The 17035-nt window shown below is 41.8% G+C and overlaps 1 protein-coding gene across 3 annotated transcripts in view; it reads right to left on the bottom strand.

The window, feature by feature from the left end:
- MCTP1 (multiple C2 and transmembrane domain containing 1) overlaps positions 1–17035 on the bottom strand; it is a 559099-nt gene that overhangs the window by 214416 nt on the left and 327648 nt on the right. For all 3 annotated transcript variants that reach the window (XM_059725021.1, XM_059725023.1, XM_059725022.1), the window contains one exon: positions 3790–3960. In XM_059725021.1, the coding sequence (XP_059581004.1) occupies positions 3790–3960 (171 nt within the window). The remainder of the gene's footprint in view (positions 1–3789; positions 3961–17035) is intronic.

Here is a 17035-nt window from a genome sequence, read left to right as displayed (position 1 = left end):
TGGCCTGCTCAGGACATGGACCAAGAGCCTGATGATGAGCAGGGCAGAGTAAAGCACCTCAAGGCTCACTCTGGTTTCTGAGGGTAGCTTCTCAAATTTATATCCATTTTTTCCATCAAGTTGTGGCAGGCAAGGTAGCAGAGCGGTACCCTGGAAGGCCAGAGTGGGAGAAAATTGAACAAATGTGGTCACTAGGGGGTGTCAACCCTCTAAAAGTGAGTCCTTCCATGCAGCCCTTCAGATGTTTGAAGACTGCTCTTACTTCCCCTCTTAACTGACAAGCTGAACATACCTATTTATTTCAAACTCTCCTCATCTGGCTTGCCTTCCAAACCTTTTATCATTTTTTTCACCAATTTCTGGACCCTCTAACTTTTCCACACCCTTTTAAAAGTGTGAAGCCCCAAACTGCACATAATACTCTAGATTTGACCTAACCCACACCAAGTAAAAGGCACTATCAGCTCCCATATCTTGCACCTAATGGGCGCCTATAGATGTGCAGTGAGGCTGCTCCAACACACTGTAATTACAGCACATTGAAGCAGACTCGATTAATCCAGTCTGCTGGAGTGTGGTAATTATCATGCTCCAACAGACTCCAGCTTCATATGCATCAGTGTCCCTGTGCTGAAAAAAGGCAGCGGGGGCACTTTAACTAAAGCTCATTCGACCCCTCTTAAATGGCCCATGTGATGCTCCAGGCACTTTAATTACAGTGGCTTTCAGAGCTGCTCTAATTAAAGTGCTCCCCCCACTCTCAGAGCACATGTATAAGCACCCTAAGTTCCTACTGATGCACCCCAAAACCATATTCACCATTTTACAGCTGCATCATAGTACAAACTCATATGGGTCTGTGATCCACCAAGACTTTTAAATCTTTTTCTGTAGTGCTGCCATGTAGCCACATGTCACTCATTTTGTATATGCCTTTTTTACTATTCTTCCTGAAGTATAGCACCTTGGATTTGTCAGTACTGAACTTCAACCTGCTGGCTCTAACTCGGCTTTTCAATCTATCAAGATCCTTTGGAATTTCACTCCTGTTCCAGTATGTTCACAATCCTTCCCAGTTTTATGTTGTCCAGTAAATTACCAGGTATTAAGATTAGGTAAACTGGTCTGTAATACCCTACGTCTACCTTTTCTCATTTTGGCCCTCTTGCAGTCCTCTAGTACCTTGCCTGTCTCCCCTGACTTGGGCAATATTATGCCCCAAGATTCCCCTCTGCCATTAGTACCTTAGTATGATTAGACCCTGCTATCCTTACTTTCTTTATACCAGTGGTTTTCAACTTTTTTTCTTTTGCAGACCCCTTAAAAATTTTGAATAAAGATATGGACCCCTTTGGACATTTTGAACAAAGGTGCGGAGTCCTTTGAATTGTAAGTGTGGGTATTCACATACTTTTGATTGATCATAGTCATCTTTCACAGACCCCTTAGACATAGTCTGTGGACAGGGGTTATCTGTATATTTAGAGAACTGGACTTGATAGCGCAGGGGTACCCTTCCAGTCCTATCTTACTATAAGGGATTGCATTTCAAGTCCAATTATTAAGCATAGTTATACAGATATTTCCAAAGAACAGCTCTACTTGTTCACCTAATACCTAGAATAGTGTTTGTTTTTTCTGAGCAAAAAGCCAAGGCTACAGAAAATAGTACTTTTTAGGCTGAAAAAGTAATATTGAACATGAGTCAGCGGTGTAACGAAGCCATCAAGAAGGCCAATCGCACCTTGTCATGCATTAGCAGATGCATGACCAACAGATCGAGAGAGGTAATGCTCCCCCTCTATGCAACATTGGTCAGGCCACAGTTGGAGTACTGTATCCAGTGTTGGGCACCGCACTTCAAGAGGGACACGGAGAATCTGGAAAGGGTTCAGAGGAGGGCCACTTGCATGATTAGTGGCTTCTGTGAAAGACCCTACGAGGGGAGGTTGAGGGACCTGAATCCCTTCAGCCTTCACAAGGGATGTCTGAGGGGAGACCTTGTAGCCGCCTATAAGTTTATCAAGGGAGGACAACAGGGAATTGGAGATACGCTATTTACCAGAGCACCCCTAGGAGTAACTAGGAATAATGGGTGCAAACAAGTGGAGACTAGATTCAGGTTAGACATTAGGAAAAAAATTTTTACAGTAAGGGTGGCCAGAATCTGGAATGGGCTTCCAAGGGAGGTGGTGCTATCACCTAACTTGGAGGTCTTCAAGAAGAGGCTAGATAGTCATCTGGCCAGGGTCATCTGACCTTGGTCCTCTTTCCTGCCAGGGGCAGGGGTTGGACACAATGATCCTTTGTGGTCCCTTCTGACTTTACAATCTATGAATCTACGAGTATATCTGAATGCCTGCAAAAAGACGCATTTCATTAGTTTCTTTGTAACAGTGTTTGCCAGAAAAGGTCTTGCAGTGAGGAGAGGAGACTGACCATCTATTTAAAAAATAAGCCCATAGAATGACAGAAGATATGCTCAACTATTTACTGACTGGGTATTATAAACTGGCAAAAACACCGTACCTGATTTTTGTCAGAAAAAATAAATTTTAGAAAAGATGAAAAACACTTTCAAAATATTAAAATTAAATATTTAGATTGACCACCCTGGAAACCAAGTAAAATCCAAGTAGAAAAAGTTTCCTCTTCCTGTCATTTTATCAGGGCTAATCTAAGATATCAAGAGTCAAAGTAATATTTGCAGAATTACATTAGGGATGGATTTTGCTTATATTTGGTGACTCAGGGCACTGTGACTCATGTAGGAATGAAGCATATAAACAGTGAACTTTAATAATCATATCCACTGTTCTGGTCCACTATGTACTATACTAAATCTGTAACTTTGGGACAGATTTTTTTGTGGGCTGTCCTAAATTGTGTTAATGTTGATGGATCCTTAAAGCTATTAATTTAATGTTCCACTTGCATTTCATGGAGCTGTAACAGCACATTGTGTACTCTGAGCAGAGTATCAACCAGCTCACTAGCCCAGGTGGACATTTAGCCTCCATACAGCTGCACTCAACCATTCTCATCCAACCTGGCTAGATAACTAGGTATGCTGTAGCCCTAGCCACATAATTTTTTAAAGAGATGTAAAGGGAATTTTCCATTTGTCAGGATTAATCAATCAGATTGGGTTTTACACCCTCCCTATAGTACCTTGGAAATATGGCCAGTTAATTAGAACAGTGGAAAGGAAAAGAAAAAACTAAACAAAATCCCCTATAAAATATTGTGACTTGCAGACAGTATCCACCTAGTACAAACGGTGTAAGTGGACAACATGCTTTTGGTGTAGACACAAGCAAAGTATCCAAAAAGCTACTAGCACTAAGCCAGACTGGTTTGGTACAAGGTAGATCTTAAGTTTTGTGCAGTTAGAATCATTCTCATACGTGCTATCATCCTGCACATGAACCAATAAGAGAATCATAGCATAGCGTGAATTGCTTTTTGAGAGGGTTGGGAGGCAAGATTAAGTATTGTTTCCTTGACATTATGATGTAATAATATTGCAGTGAGAAATATAACAGTATAACAATGGCAAACTGAGAAATCAAGGTAAATTATCATTTTTTTCAATGCCTCATCCTTTTCCACATATTTATTTACACTTCAATTAAAATAATAAAAAGACAAAAGCTCTACATGCTGTAACAGCTAATTAGTATTACAATAAAATCCAAGCAGAATCCAAATAATCATCCAAGCAGAAAATCACAGATGTTAATTAAAGAAGCAGAATGTATATTTCAGATCATAATTAAAAGACATTACCTTGCTCTTGTATTTCTGATGCCCCAAACGGCACTTCACATAAGGATCACTCAACCCATTTGCATCCATGGCCTTGAGACCACGACCCTCTATCAAAGTGACACTGACTATCCCTCTCCATAGTTGAGATTTTCTGTGAAGGTCTGACAGACGTAAACTCTGGGTCTGAAACTTCAAGTAAAGGATAAACTAGATTTAGTTATAACAAGCACAGATATTTACTATTTGATCTGTTATTCAATGTTTTATATAAATATAAAGGGGAAAAAACTTTTCAACTTACGACAAAAGGTTTCTTTAAAAATATGGACTGTGTTAACTCTATTCTAATACAAGATTTTCTTCCCCATTTAACATGGGGAAAAATGCCCCTCATCTTAGAATCACATATCAGGGGGTGGGGAAGCAGGCAGTTGCTGTGGCTTTGGCTCCAGCCCCTACCTGGGGTCTGACCAGGAATGCAGCTACCCCCACTGCCTCTGCACCCTGCCACCCCCCACACCCACCAGCCTCCGATCCCCACCTGCCCCTCTACCTTCCCCCTTTACCCTTGTTCTGTGCTGGCAGACTCCATCCACACTGCAGTCTCTGGGGCACTGTGCCCAACCCCAGCCCAGCCACATAGCAGCAATGTGGCTGCTCCAGGGGCTGGGCTGGGCTGGGCCCTTGCTCTGTGCCCCGGGCTAGAATGGGGATGGCATAGAACAAGAGTAAGGGGGACATGGGAGGGGGAAGCACAGCAGGAAGCAACTTTCTGAATAGTATTTTAAATTGGTTTTATTTTACAATATTTACAAAAGGACACCCAATAGTCAATAACTGCTTACAGTTTTCTAATCTTACTCTCACTACATCAAAGTACTTCAGAGACAAGAACATTATTCACAAGTCTTTAACAGGATGGCACAATTTAAACAATTTCATAATCAAAATTACTCTAAATTATAATGCCTGTTACAAATTACATTCATGTTGACGAAATTCTGTAAGTCATCCTTCTCCTAGCCTTCCACAAACCATGTTTTTAAAGAGAGTCTCTTATAAATTCAACACAAAAAAATCAATGTTTTACTTGCAGTGTATGTATACTAACAAGACACTGGTTTATTTCATAAAGCAAAAGCAATTTTAAAAATAGTATGTTTATTTTGTTTAATTGTATTAAATAATTTCCCCTCATATCTAAATGATTAATGGTAGGAGTTTCCTTCTTTTTCAATTTATACATTCCACCAAAATGACCATAAATTGAAGGCAGATTCCCATTCCATTTGTAATGCATGTGATAGCTGGTGATGGATAAATATCTCATTAGCTGGATCTTTCAGACCAACTTGAGACAACCTCTTTTGTTATTACATGAGCTTTCAGAATATACACATGCATGCACATATGCACACACACATATACACATATGTGTACATATGCATATACTTTATATGCATGTATAATGTATACATATTATACATATACCTATATATGCACATGCACACATAAACATACATAAATGCATAATGTTGGAAATTAATTAATTTTATATATATAAAATGTGTGCGTGTGTGTGTGTGTGTGTGTGTAGTACCGTATATATAATGTCTTTACTATGTACGGGGGAGGAGGGGGTGTACAGCAGTACACTGACATGCCTGGGTACCCAGGGAAGAGCAGAAGTGGTGATTTCTGGTTCCTGTCACATTGCTGATTTCACCTCCAACCGCCCAAGTCAGTGCTCAAGGCAGTTGCCCCTATCGCCCCCAGTTATTCCTCTGTGTGTGTGTATTATGTAAATAATTATACATAAATGCATATATTATAAATGCACACACACATTTGAATAAACTAATGTACACATGTTGGAAATTGACATTTTCCATTATGCTTTCCAATAATTACTAGAAAATTAACAACTTCTACTTTATGATAAAAAGGTGAAAGTAGAATAAAAAATAGAAATATACTATTTGATTATTGCATATAGACCAATTAAAATGTTGCTGGATTTCTCTTCCACAACTCTTTACTAATATTTTATATTGTGTAAGTCATCTTAGAGCCTTACTTAACAGCATATACATTTAATTATTTTAGAATTGAAAATAAAATTTGAACTGATTAAATGTAAAGTAACTAAACTAGGACAATATTTTCAGAATGAAAAATCTCTCTCTATTGGCCATAAAAGCATAAAAGTTAACACAATGAAACATTGTTGACTTTTAAAGACATAGCTTCTCAAAACAAATGTTTTCTTCTCTAAACACTTGACTAGGATGGTTTAAGTCAAGAATAATCCAACCTTGAGCAGGGGACTGAACTAGATGACCTCATGAAGTTCTTTCCAGCCCTATTTTCCTATGATTCTATGGAACTGAGTCATATTAGGGTCTGAAGTCATCCCAGATGGTAGAGTTAGGACAAATTGAAATAACACACCTTGCTCCCGTCAGCTATACTGACCACAGCTGTAGTGCATATGAGGGTTCAGTCCTTTAACTAAAGCCATTATAAAAGTTAAAATTTTACTAGTTCTAAGATCATTTATCTAAGCTCAATAAACCAGGTAAATGATAATGAAATGATCCAGGTTTTCCATTTGCCAAGGTAAAATGTAGTAAAACATGATTTTCTCATTTTAAGGAGAAAAACCTGGATTTTCTCCTTTAAAAAAGAAAAATATGGCAAATTATGGGTTTCCCCATGCAGAATGGCAGAGTTCTGCCTAGCAGCAGCAGGGGTGGCGGCCAGAGGGCACCTTGCCATGCTGGTGCAGGGTTCATGGCAGCAGCACTCAGCCTCACTCTGCCTTGCTGTGCTAGGTCCCGCCCACGAGGCTGTGGAGGTCCCAGGTGGAGAGCAGCCGGACAGGGTGCCCTAAGCCCACACCAACCCCATGCACAAATTTGGGGCATATGCCCGCCATGTCCCTCACTGGGAGTGCGTGCAATGGTGGGGAACTGCCCACCCCGCACCTGAGCCTGAAGCCCACATCCCCTCCCCTCCCCCACCCTCAGTTCTCAGTTGCAGAACTGAGTCCCAGCTTCGTAGCCCTGACAGCTGGGGGCCCCCTTTGGCAGGGCTGCGGGGGCAGGGGGTTGTGGGTGGGGAATGAAAGGCACCAGCAGACCTTGGGGGCTGTGGGTTGGGAGGGAGGGGCAATGGCATGGGCAGGGCACCAGCATATCAGGGCTGCTCAGCACCACAAAGTAATGTGGTGGGACAGACACAGCTGGACCCATGTCCTGATGAGAGAAGTAGGCAGCGGAAACTCTGATTTTCCAGGATAAAAAATCCAAAATCAAACGCTGAGATTTATGGGTCTTTAATATTTATTTTATTACAGGGATTGAGGCACTGGTCGATTTCCAAATTGTTTAAAAACTAAATATATCAATAAAACGCTGTATTCAACTGATACCTATGTATATAGCAATGTTTCATTTTTTATCATGAAAGAACATGGATTTGGGGGGGTTTAATCAGAGAATTCACGATTTTTATCAGAGAATTTGTGATTTTTAAACAGAGGAAACCAGGATTCCTGATGATGCCTAGACTCAAACAAATTGGAGAAATGGGGGCTAGTTAAAACTATTAAAAGGTGGATAGATAATTAGCTCAATAGTCATAAGCAAAGGGTAATTAATAGGGCTATGCAAAATTTAGCCAGGAGTTTCGTTTTGATGCTGTTTTGACTGGTTTCAAGCTGGAAACAGTGAAATTGAAATGAAACAGAGAGCTTTGAAACAGCCCCGAAACGAAATGAGGCAAGTTGAAGCGTTTCAAAATGTTTTAAACATTTCAAGTTTCGAAGCTCAAACTGGGCTTGCCTGCAGGGAAACAGGAACTAAAGTAAGGAGAGGGAGGGGGAAGGGGGGGGTGGGAAGGAGTGCTTTCATTATTGACTGTGTAGCTGGCTAGTGACTGCCATCCTTACCTGCGCTCCCTTCCAATCCCAGTGCTCTGGGGGAGGGATGGAAAATCTGCATAAAAGGCAGCACTGTTTGAACTGCCCTGCTTTCTGCCTTGGTGTCAGTTGAGTGAGGGTGCACCTTAACACACACAATGTCACCTACCCATGTCACAAGTTTTGCCTGTCAGCAGCTAGAGGTGCAGGGCCCCAGAAGCCAGACTCCCCCTGCACCTATCTCCTTGACAGCTGGCAGGCTTTGTGTAAGGAGCAGGGCCTAGCAGGCCTGCAGTTTTCACCGCCCTGTGGCTCAAGACAGACACAGTCCCACAATCCCATGTCACGAGTTTTGCCTGTCAGCAGCCCGAGGTGCAGGGCCCCAGAACCCAGATGCCCCTGTACCTATCTCCTTGAGCACTGGCAGGCTTCGTGGCCTCAGCAGGGGCTAGCATGCCTGCAGATTTCACCCTGCTGCGCCTTAACACACACAGTGTCACCCATGTCAAGAGTTTTGCTTGTCAGCAGCTTGAGGTACAGTTTCCTTCAAACCCATGCACCTGTCTCCTTGAAAGCTGGCAGGCTTCATGGCCTCAGCAGGGGCTAGCATGCCTGTAGTTTTGACCCCACTGTGGCTTAACATATACACATGACATGAGTTTTGCTTTCAAGACTGAGGTGCAGTTTTCCCAAATCCCCTGCACCTATCTCCTTGAAACTTGGCAGGCTTCATGCCCTCAGAAGGAGCTACCATTCCTGCATGTTTCATCCAAATCAGGCCAGAAATGACAAAGTTATAGGCTGTTTCAAACAGCCCCGTTATGGCCTATGGGCAAAACGTTGAAACAGCATCAAGACAGCGAAACTGTTTTGATGAAACAAAATGCAACAGTGGTTTTTAATTGAAATGAAATTCAAAATGAAACGCCGTTCCATCGAAACGTCAAAACGCAAGTTGAAATGCCGTTTTACACAGCCCTAGTAATTATTAAACAGGTCCATGCCAGAATAGCAGCAGGGAGGGTTTATGTGGAGTCCCAGAGGGGTCTGTCCTAGACCTGGTGCTGTTCATCATTTATTAACAATTTGGATGCTGGCATAGAAAGCAAGTCTGTGGACGATACAAAACTGGGAAGGATAGTGAACATGTTGGAGGATGCAAACACAATTCAATAGGATCTCAACAGATTGGAAAGCTGGGCACTTGCGGAAAAAGTGCTTAAGAGTGGACATGATAGCAGCCTTCAAATACTTGAAGAGGTGGCATAAAGAAGAGAGAAAGCATCTTTTCTCTCTTGTTGCAGAGAGAAGGACACAGACAAATGGCTTGCAATTGCAGCAAAGTACATTTATATTGGATATCTGAAAAAAAATCACTGTGAGATTAGTGAGGCAGTGGAATAGATTATTTAGGGAAGTTGTGGACTCTTCAGCACTGGAGATGTTCAAGAAGAGGTTGGACAGCCACTCAGGAATGATCTAGGCATAGCTATGCCTATATTCTACCATGGGTATTTCCTATGCTTCTGGGTTTTGCTGATTGCTCCTGCTCTCTCCCCCCCCCCCTCCCACCACACACACTTTTTTCCCCTGCTATATGTGTCAGGATGTTTTGAAACCTCCCCAGAGGCATTGGGTGCTGGCTACAGCTAAGCCTGGAGACTTCAACTGTGGTGTGCCAATTCTTGCTAAGAGCAAAGCTGGAAATTCCTGGTTAGAGAGTCTTCCCCCTCTGCTCAGGGTCAGGAAGGAATTTTGCCCCATGGTCAGATTGGTATGGACTGTGGAGGTTTTTGCCTTCCTCTGTAGTGGGGGGCATGGCTCTCTATGCAGGATGTGCTGAACATATACTGACAATGTTTTATAGAAGCAGTACATTGGCTGTGTGGCTCCCCTGCTTTACCTGTGGCAGGCTACGGTGTTAGGCCTATGTTGTGCAAGGGTTGAGGGTAGTCTTGTGTATAATTTAGATTATGGTTGTATGGGATGGTTTGGATAGGAATGATCCTGCCTCATTCATGGGTTTGGACTAGATAATCTCTGGAGATTCCTTCCAACCCAACTTCTCTATGACTCTAAATGACTGCTGATAAGTCCAAACAGCTGCCACCTATCATTTAACTAGATACTTCCATAAGGCCTCCATTCTACAATAGCAACTAGTTCCAGTACTGAACGATTTGCAAATCTCTTAGGAGAATGCTCAAACTAGCAAAAATTTGCCAATGGCTTATCTAACAATGCCACATCTATCTTCCACTTAAATTGCTCGTGTCTTCCACTGCTAGTGATGTTACCTTCCTTAAGTACACTTCTTACTGATGTGTGGATCATAGATCATCAATAGCTCTGATTCTCTGGCCATTTGGATCATATAATGTAACAAGCAATGACCACATAATTTCCCTTTTTCCTAAAATAGTATAGGGCTCATGTAAAGTTAAATCTATACATATTTACTCAAATTTTACTCAATCCATAATCAAATGCAATTCTACAACATAGCATTTGTACAAGACCGCAATGTCCTAACCATAACTGTGGAACCACACTAATTCTTCTGGAGTGAAGGCCCACAACAAACATGTAGACACTATTTCTACCACTCTGTAAGGTTAATGAGCGTGATACTCACAAATTGCATATATAAACCTAACAGTTGAGTTAGATTTTTCCACATAGTATGTATAACTGGATCTATAATAGTTGTATTTATACTGTACATGTATTTGGGGAAGCTGTTTTACCGTACGTCTACATTGCTAGTGAAGGTTGATCCTAGGTCCACTCTTTACCTGAAACTTATCAGCCATCATATTATTGCCCATATTACCTTAGCATATCCCCTGGCAATAGTCCAGCTCATTCCTGGAAACTCTCCTAATCATCACAGATAGAGGCTGATTTTTCCCTTCAGCTTTCTCTTCCCAACTCACTGCAACGCTGCACAGTACAGTATAGGAAGTCCATAACCAACTATTACCTGTCTCTGACTCCATAATGAGAGTCAAGAAGGAGAAAAGTAGTCAGGGTGATTCCAAGAAAGTTTCCATTTGAATTTCCTTCTGGGAATCAGTTTATCTGCTACTTGTCTCTCCTCCTGTGACTGTTGCATGTTACCACAGCAAGGAAGGGCAGCTCTTGTGGCGATTAGCAGTTGAGGGTAAGCCTTTGACTCGTCTCAAAACTGAGGTGTAAATATACCTTCACAGTCCTTAGTCCAAGATGCTTGAAGGAAGTTAGAGAGAAAACCCCTGGGCTACAATCTGACCTCACTAGACTTCCGAAAATGTGTTATACATGAAAGTAGGGTTAATTGAAGTCAGAGTAAATCTGAATAATTCTGTATTTTCAGAGCAACTTTAGAAAATCATAGTGACCACTTATTTATGTATTCTAAATGGCTATTCCTACCATTATCTTCTTTTATTACCAAAATAGACAGAATCTGCTCACCAAGCAGTGTTCTCACCAAGACACTGTGGAATGCCAGCAAGAAACAGGATGTACAACACACATACATGAATTGACCTGTATGTCTCTTACCAACTACTTGGTACTTACTGCATCTTCCTCTATTGAGAAACCTTATCACTGACCTTAAAACATTAAACAAAATGCTAACATTTTGGGGGGGAAGGAAAGTGTTTTTAGCTAATGTTCAAACTGGAATGCTGTAGACCTTGACACCGAGTCCAATCTGGTATGAGAGAAAAATCACGCTCCAGTCTTGCTACAATGAACAATGGATAGGATGATTACAAAGGTTATGTTGAATAAAAACTGAATGGTAGCTTCTTTTGATGCATCTATTCTTTCCCAGTGTAACCCTCGGTAGAAGGGAACTTTTCAAAATGTAGCCATCATGAGAAGGTCTTTGAGAGTCTTAAGCATGCTTAGTGGTGGTATGGTGGTACCCAGCAAACTGTGGTGGGTGTACCGCTGAGTTCAAGGGGGGAGAAATATCTTCCATCATAAGAAACAGGCTGTAGTGTGTGCGACAGCTTGGCCCCAAGGAGGGGGTTCTGAGAGAACTCTCTGGGAATAGGGGCAGGGTCTGGTAGAGTGAAACAGCCTATCCTACTGGAAATACCAACTAATCAGGGCTTGATGAACTAGGCAGCTTCCTCTAAGTTGTGTAGGTTGAACCGATAACCAACTGAACTGACATTCAGTTTTTAATTGAGAAAGGCAGGGGGAGGTCTGCACTGACCCAGGCCAGTAGGCACATCTCCCAGCCTACTGGCCATTGCAGGCCCAGTTAAGTGGCCCCAGCCTCCTGCTGTCCCCCCACAGTGGGTTATGGAGGCCCCTGTCCAGGTGCTGGCCCACCTTGGGGAGCCTCCCCCTCAGGGGGTTTCTGCCAGCTTGGGGGTTTCCCCATCCCAACCCTAGCAGAGCCCACCCTTCCCAACTGCCGATTGCTTCAGCTGCTGCTGCAGGAGTGGGGGAGAAGAAGTCCTCCTGGCCAGGTGCCTGTCCCTGCAGCCCAGCATGGGGGCACCAGGGAGCCCGCGCCTTGGGGGACTTCCCCCCACTCCAGCCCCAGGAGCTGAGGGGAATTCTTCCCAACTCCACCCATTTGCCTTAGCTGCTGGAGTCTCAGGGATAGCCCAGGGACCAGAGGGAAATTCCTCTGCTGCCCCATATTAGTTTTACCTCTGACTCACAGCAACTAAGGCAAAACTGGCTGTGGAAGAGCAGGAGAATTTTCCTCTGCTCCCTCAAGCTGCCAAGACTGGCAGGGGCTGCGCCAAGGTCCTAATTCCCTCAGCTCCCTGGGGCTGCCCCAGGCTGGAGGACCCTGGGCTGGGGTGGGGGAAGCCCCCCAAGGCAGGAGCTCCCTAGTGCCCCCATGCTGGGCTGCACGGGCAGGTACCTGGCTGGGAGGACTTCTTTTCCCTCCCTTCTGTGGCAGCCGCTGAAGCAATCAGCAGCTGGGAAGCAGGAGGGGAGGGCTGCCAGGGTCTGAAAAGCCCACAGCACAGGGGCCTTCCCTCCCCTCATGTGCTTTGTAGACCTTGCCCCCCTTTCCCTATGGGCTGATGGACACAGGCAGGAAGCAGACTAAGGAGCAGAGGCGAGAGGCAGTCCCTGCTGCAGTGGAGCAGGCAGCATCGCTCAGAGCTGCAAAACATCCTGGGATGCTGAGGGACTGTGAGTGAACTTGAACCAGGGAGGGCTCTGGGACAGAAGTTCCATAAACAAGTTTGACCTAAATCAGTTAAGTCTGATGCTACATCCAACCAGGTTTATCTTAAACTGGTTTTGGTCATTTTGAAAGTGGTTTATGTTTACTGAACTTCTGTTCTGTTACAGTTTTAAACTAGTTTCCAATCACTTATATTGGTTTATATGTAATTTCTGTCTCTAGCCATTGAGAGAAATGTGCATCCTGCTCTGAACACATACTGGGAAGAAATAAAACAAGTGCATTGCATCTATCCAGAGGCTCCAGAGAAGGTAGATTCAATATGCTGCTAACCAGACTCAAAATACAAGAAGTTTAAGGGACACTGAAGCTGGTAGCTTATTTGCTACCAAGGAGAAGTATAATGTATATATTATGATTTTTAAAATAGTTCTTTGTAACGTTTGCATGTATTTATTGTTCATTTATTATTGTATTTGTTATTACAGTAAAAAGATAAATGTGGATTTTTAAAAATTCTTTATTATTCACTGAGGAAAATTTAATGTCAAGTATCCCACACTAACTGCTGCTGGTTTGTTTAGCTGCATATTGAACCCAGAGAGGTTGTGCATTTGGTATTGTATAGCCCTTACACAAGTCACTCAAAGAGGTCTCAGATAAGATGCTGTTTCATTCTTTAGATTCAAAGATGTCTGTTTTATTAAAATGGTAATGGCAAAAATAAGAGATCTCAGGACCATAGTAATATTCCTATTCTACATACCAGTGTGCCAGAAATGATTCATGAAAGACATTTGAGAATAAACATAAAAATAGCATTGTGGGGACATTCTAGTAGCCCCACAGGGCATCTTTACACATACTTGGGGGTGGGGGTAAGGTGAGGTGCTTTAAATAGAGCAGCTCTCAGGAGCCGCTCTAATTAAAGTGCCTGCAGTGTCTTGTGTATTCAGCACTTCATAATGGTGGTGGCGTGCTTTAACTAAAGCTCATTCAATGAGCTTTAGTTAAAGCACCCCCACTGCTATTTTGAAGCACAGGGACACTGAAAACACATGACACTGAGGCTACTGGAGCATGCTAATTAGCACACTCCAGAAGACTTGATTAATCGAGTTTGTTCCAACACATGCTAACTAGCACATGTTGAAGCAAGTATCGGGCATGTGTATAGGTGCCCATAATGATTAGGGCAAACAAAACAGTGAAGTAAGAAATCTACTCAGATGGCACAAACAGCAGACATCATTTGGAGCTGGATAATTTTATGAAGTTTGTGGAAACTTCACTTCACTATAGATGCTTCTTAGTAGCCAGTCTCCAGTCAAAATGGCCAGATTCTTACCTGTAAATAAAACAGGCTAGTAGAGGGTTTGTTTTTTTTCATTGCTCCAGGCTTTTAGCAAGTTTAAGATTTTTTTTATGTGGGGATGCTCGAGAAAAATAATCCAAATGAACTTTTAAAATGGATTAACTAAACTACATTATACCCATAGACTAATATGTGGACACTTCTGTTCAGATTTAAGGCAGATTTAATTCATTTCACCCTATTTCACATCCAAAAAGTACTAAGATAAATCAAATTAAAGACAACTGAATCCAGAATAAGATAACTTATAACGCAGTTTAATGCAATGTAACTAACTCACTTTAAAATCACAATTTTAGTTCATTTGGATTAATTTTCCTTTGCGTCTCTGTGTAAACAGTTGGTTAGGCATGACAAAAGGAGCTGAAGAGTAATTAACACTGACTCACTATGTCAAAAGCAGCTCATACTCCACCCTGAACATAAAAAAAATGAAAAGAGCCCTCTGGAAGAGGGAATCAGGTGGTGGAATTAAGCCAAAGGACCAGCCAGGATCAGAGAGAAGATTTATGATGGTTTTCACATGGTACTTTTTAGATTACCTTTTTAAAGTTCAGACTCTTTATAAATAGGTGTACGTGGTACAATGCAGAGCTCTTCAGAGATCCTTGAACTAGCTCTAAATTATGTGTTTTTACCCTGCTTTTCAGCAAGGCCAACTAACATTATGCCACTGCAGACTCACTCTTCATGCACAGAATTGGTATGTAGCTTTCGTCTGGAGATAGGTAGGAACTCCATCAGTTTATAGTGCACTTCAAGTTATTGCCACAATCAATAAACTTAGTGTTTGTTCCTCGGTATGGATGCCTTTTAAAAGGAAATTTTTACTGAGAAATATAACTTGCATTTTTGAAAGCCCTCTGTGACCAACAGGGTAGTGAACATGATTTAAGTTTCAAGGTGCATGATCTAAGGCTGCTGGCGGACATTGCACTTAAGACACGATTAACCAATTAAATAGTAATCTGGTCACATGTTATGCAATTAACAGCATGATAACACACAGAGAATAAGCTACGATATTATTACACAAATTGTGTAACAATTTTGTGGCTGGTTCCCATCATGACTTAAACTGAATACTGTATGTGGCTGGTGTACTCCTAGGGCTGGGACTGCAGATCAGCGCTCAGGAACACACCAAAAGCCTGGAAAGGCTCCAGTGCACTCCTATTGCTGGGAGTCCCAGTCCACTGATCAGCAGTGATCCTAGTTTTTTCTGATAAAACCCCCCCAATTTTCAGGTTAAAAAAGTAACCCAAAATCCACATTTTCCCATGATTATAATGAAACACCACTAATACATAGCTATATATAGGGGTGCTTCATTTTGATCATGGAAAAATGTGGGTTTTGGGTTACTTTTTTTAACCTGAAAATTGGGGATTTTTTTTTAATCAGAGAAAACCAGGATCCCTACTGATCAGGGCTCTCAGCCTTGGGAGCACACCAGAGCCTAAACAGCTCCAGTGCACTCCAGAAGCAGGGAAAAGCAATCAGCTAATTGGAGTTACCAGCCACAGGAGCTCGCAAAGCACTTACTGATGCAGGGGCAGCCCAGGATCATGATTGGCAATAGGGTGGCATTGGCATGGGACTAAACGCATGGCATGGCAGAAGGCACAATTGTTGGGATTGGGGATCAGATCCCATTGAGCCTTTAACTGAACATCTATCAGCAGCCTGTCTTTATAACAGATCTTAAAATAAACTGCTGCCATACTGAGCAAGTGCTACTTCATAAATCATATCAATTTATTTTATGGCCAGTATGGAGGTTCTGGAGCTGAAATACTTTATATATGAAGTGGTGAAGCAAGCTCCAAATGATCAAACTCTTGGAGAAAACTGACAAATATGAGTTTTCAAAAATCAAGCCAAGCTCCTAAAAACTCAGGTGTTAGTTGACAAAACTGTATCACGCAGGACCTGATGAAGAACAACTTTCATTCAAAAGCTTGTCTAACTCTATCCCAACCATGCAGTTTGTCTAATAAATGATATCTTCCCAAAACTCCTTGCCTCTCACAATTCCTGGATCATCACGGCCACATCTCTCCAACACTACCAAAACTGTATCATATCACTGACATATTAAACTCAGCAGTGTGCAAAATAGTCAGCTAGGTGTTAACTGGTAACAAAGCTACAGGATCTATTAAATCTAATGCAGTACTTTATAAAGTTAAATGAAAAAAATGTTCCATGGTTCCCAATACTTTTTTTCAAGAAATTCCAAAAAAATATTTTATCATGATTCCATGGGAAAAGAAAAATGCAACCTTGGGACTAATTAACCCAGTTAGTATTTTAAAATACAATACTTTAGTGATACTGTAACTGAAAATTAGGGCATAATATAGTGTTCCAGGCAGAAAATACTAGAGAAAGGAATATATGTATATTAGGGTATAGAAAAAGTAAACATTATATTTTTTCTGTTTTTTGTTTACAATGATTAATTTCTGATTCTCCTTTCAACTGAAATGATAGATTTATCCAAAGACGACAAACCAGACTTTACATTTTTTCTACTAGAGTGCTGCATCCCTCTACATAAATAAAGAGCAGGAAAAATCTTCTATCATCTGGGGAAAGTTGGGAAAATATACCCCAATAAATAGCAAGTACAGTTTTATTAGACTGCTGGCTACATTGCTGAACTCAGTAAAAACAATGTCACCAGCAATGTCATTCTGCTGATTCCTGGAGCATGGTAGTAAGAGGTCTTCTCAGAATACACGGGGTGAGGCGTTAATTCCTTTATAAAAATTCCCTTCTCAATCATATACATTTCTTACCTACGCATGGT

The sequence above is a fragment of the Alligator mississippiensis genome, chromosome 3, assembly GCF_030867095.1.
Source record: "Alligator mississippiensis isolate rAllMis1 chromosome 3, rAllMis1, whole genome shotgun sequence".
NCBI classification, from domain to species: Eukaryota; Metazoa; Chordata; order Crocodylia; family Alligatoridae; genus Alligator; species Alligator mississippiensis.
Note: the sequence above shows the minus strand (reverse complement) of the source record. Positions and strands in the feature narration are given on the sequence as shown.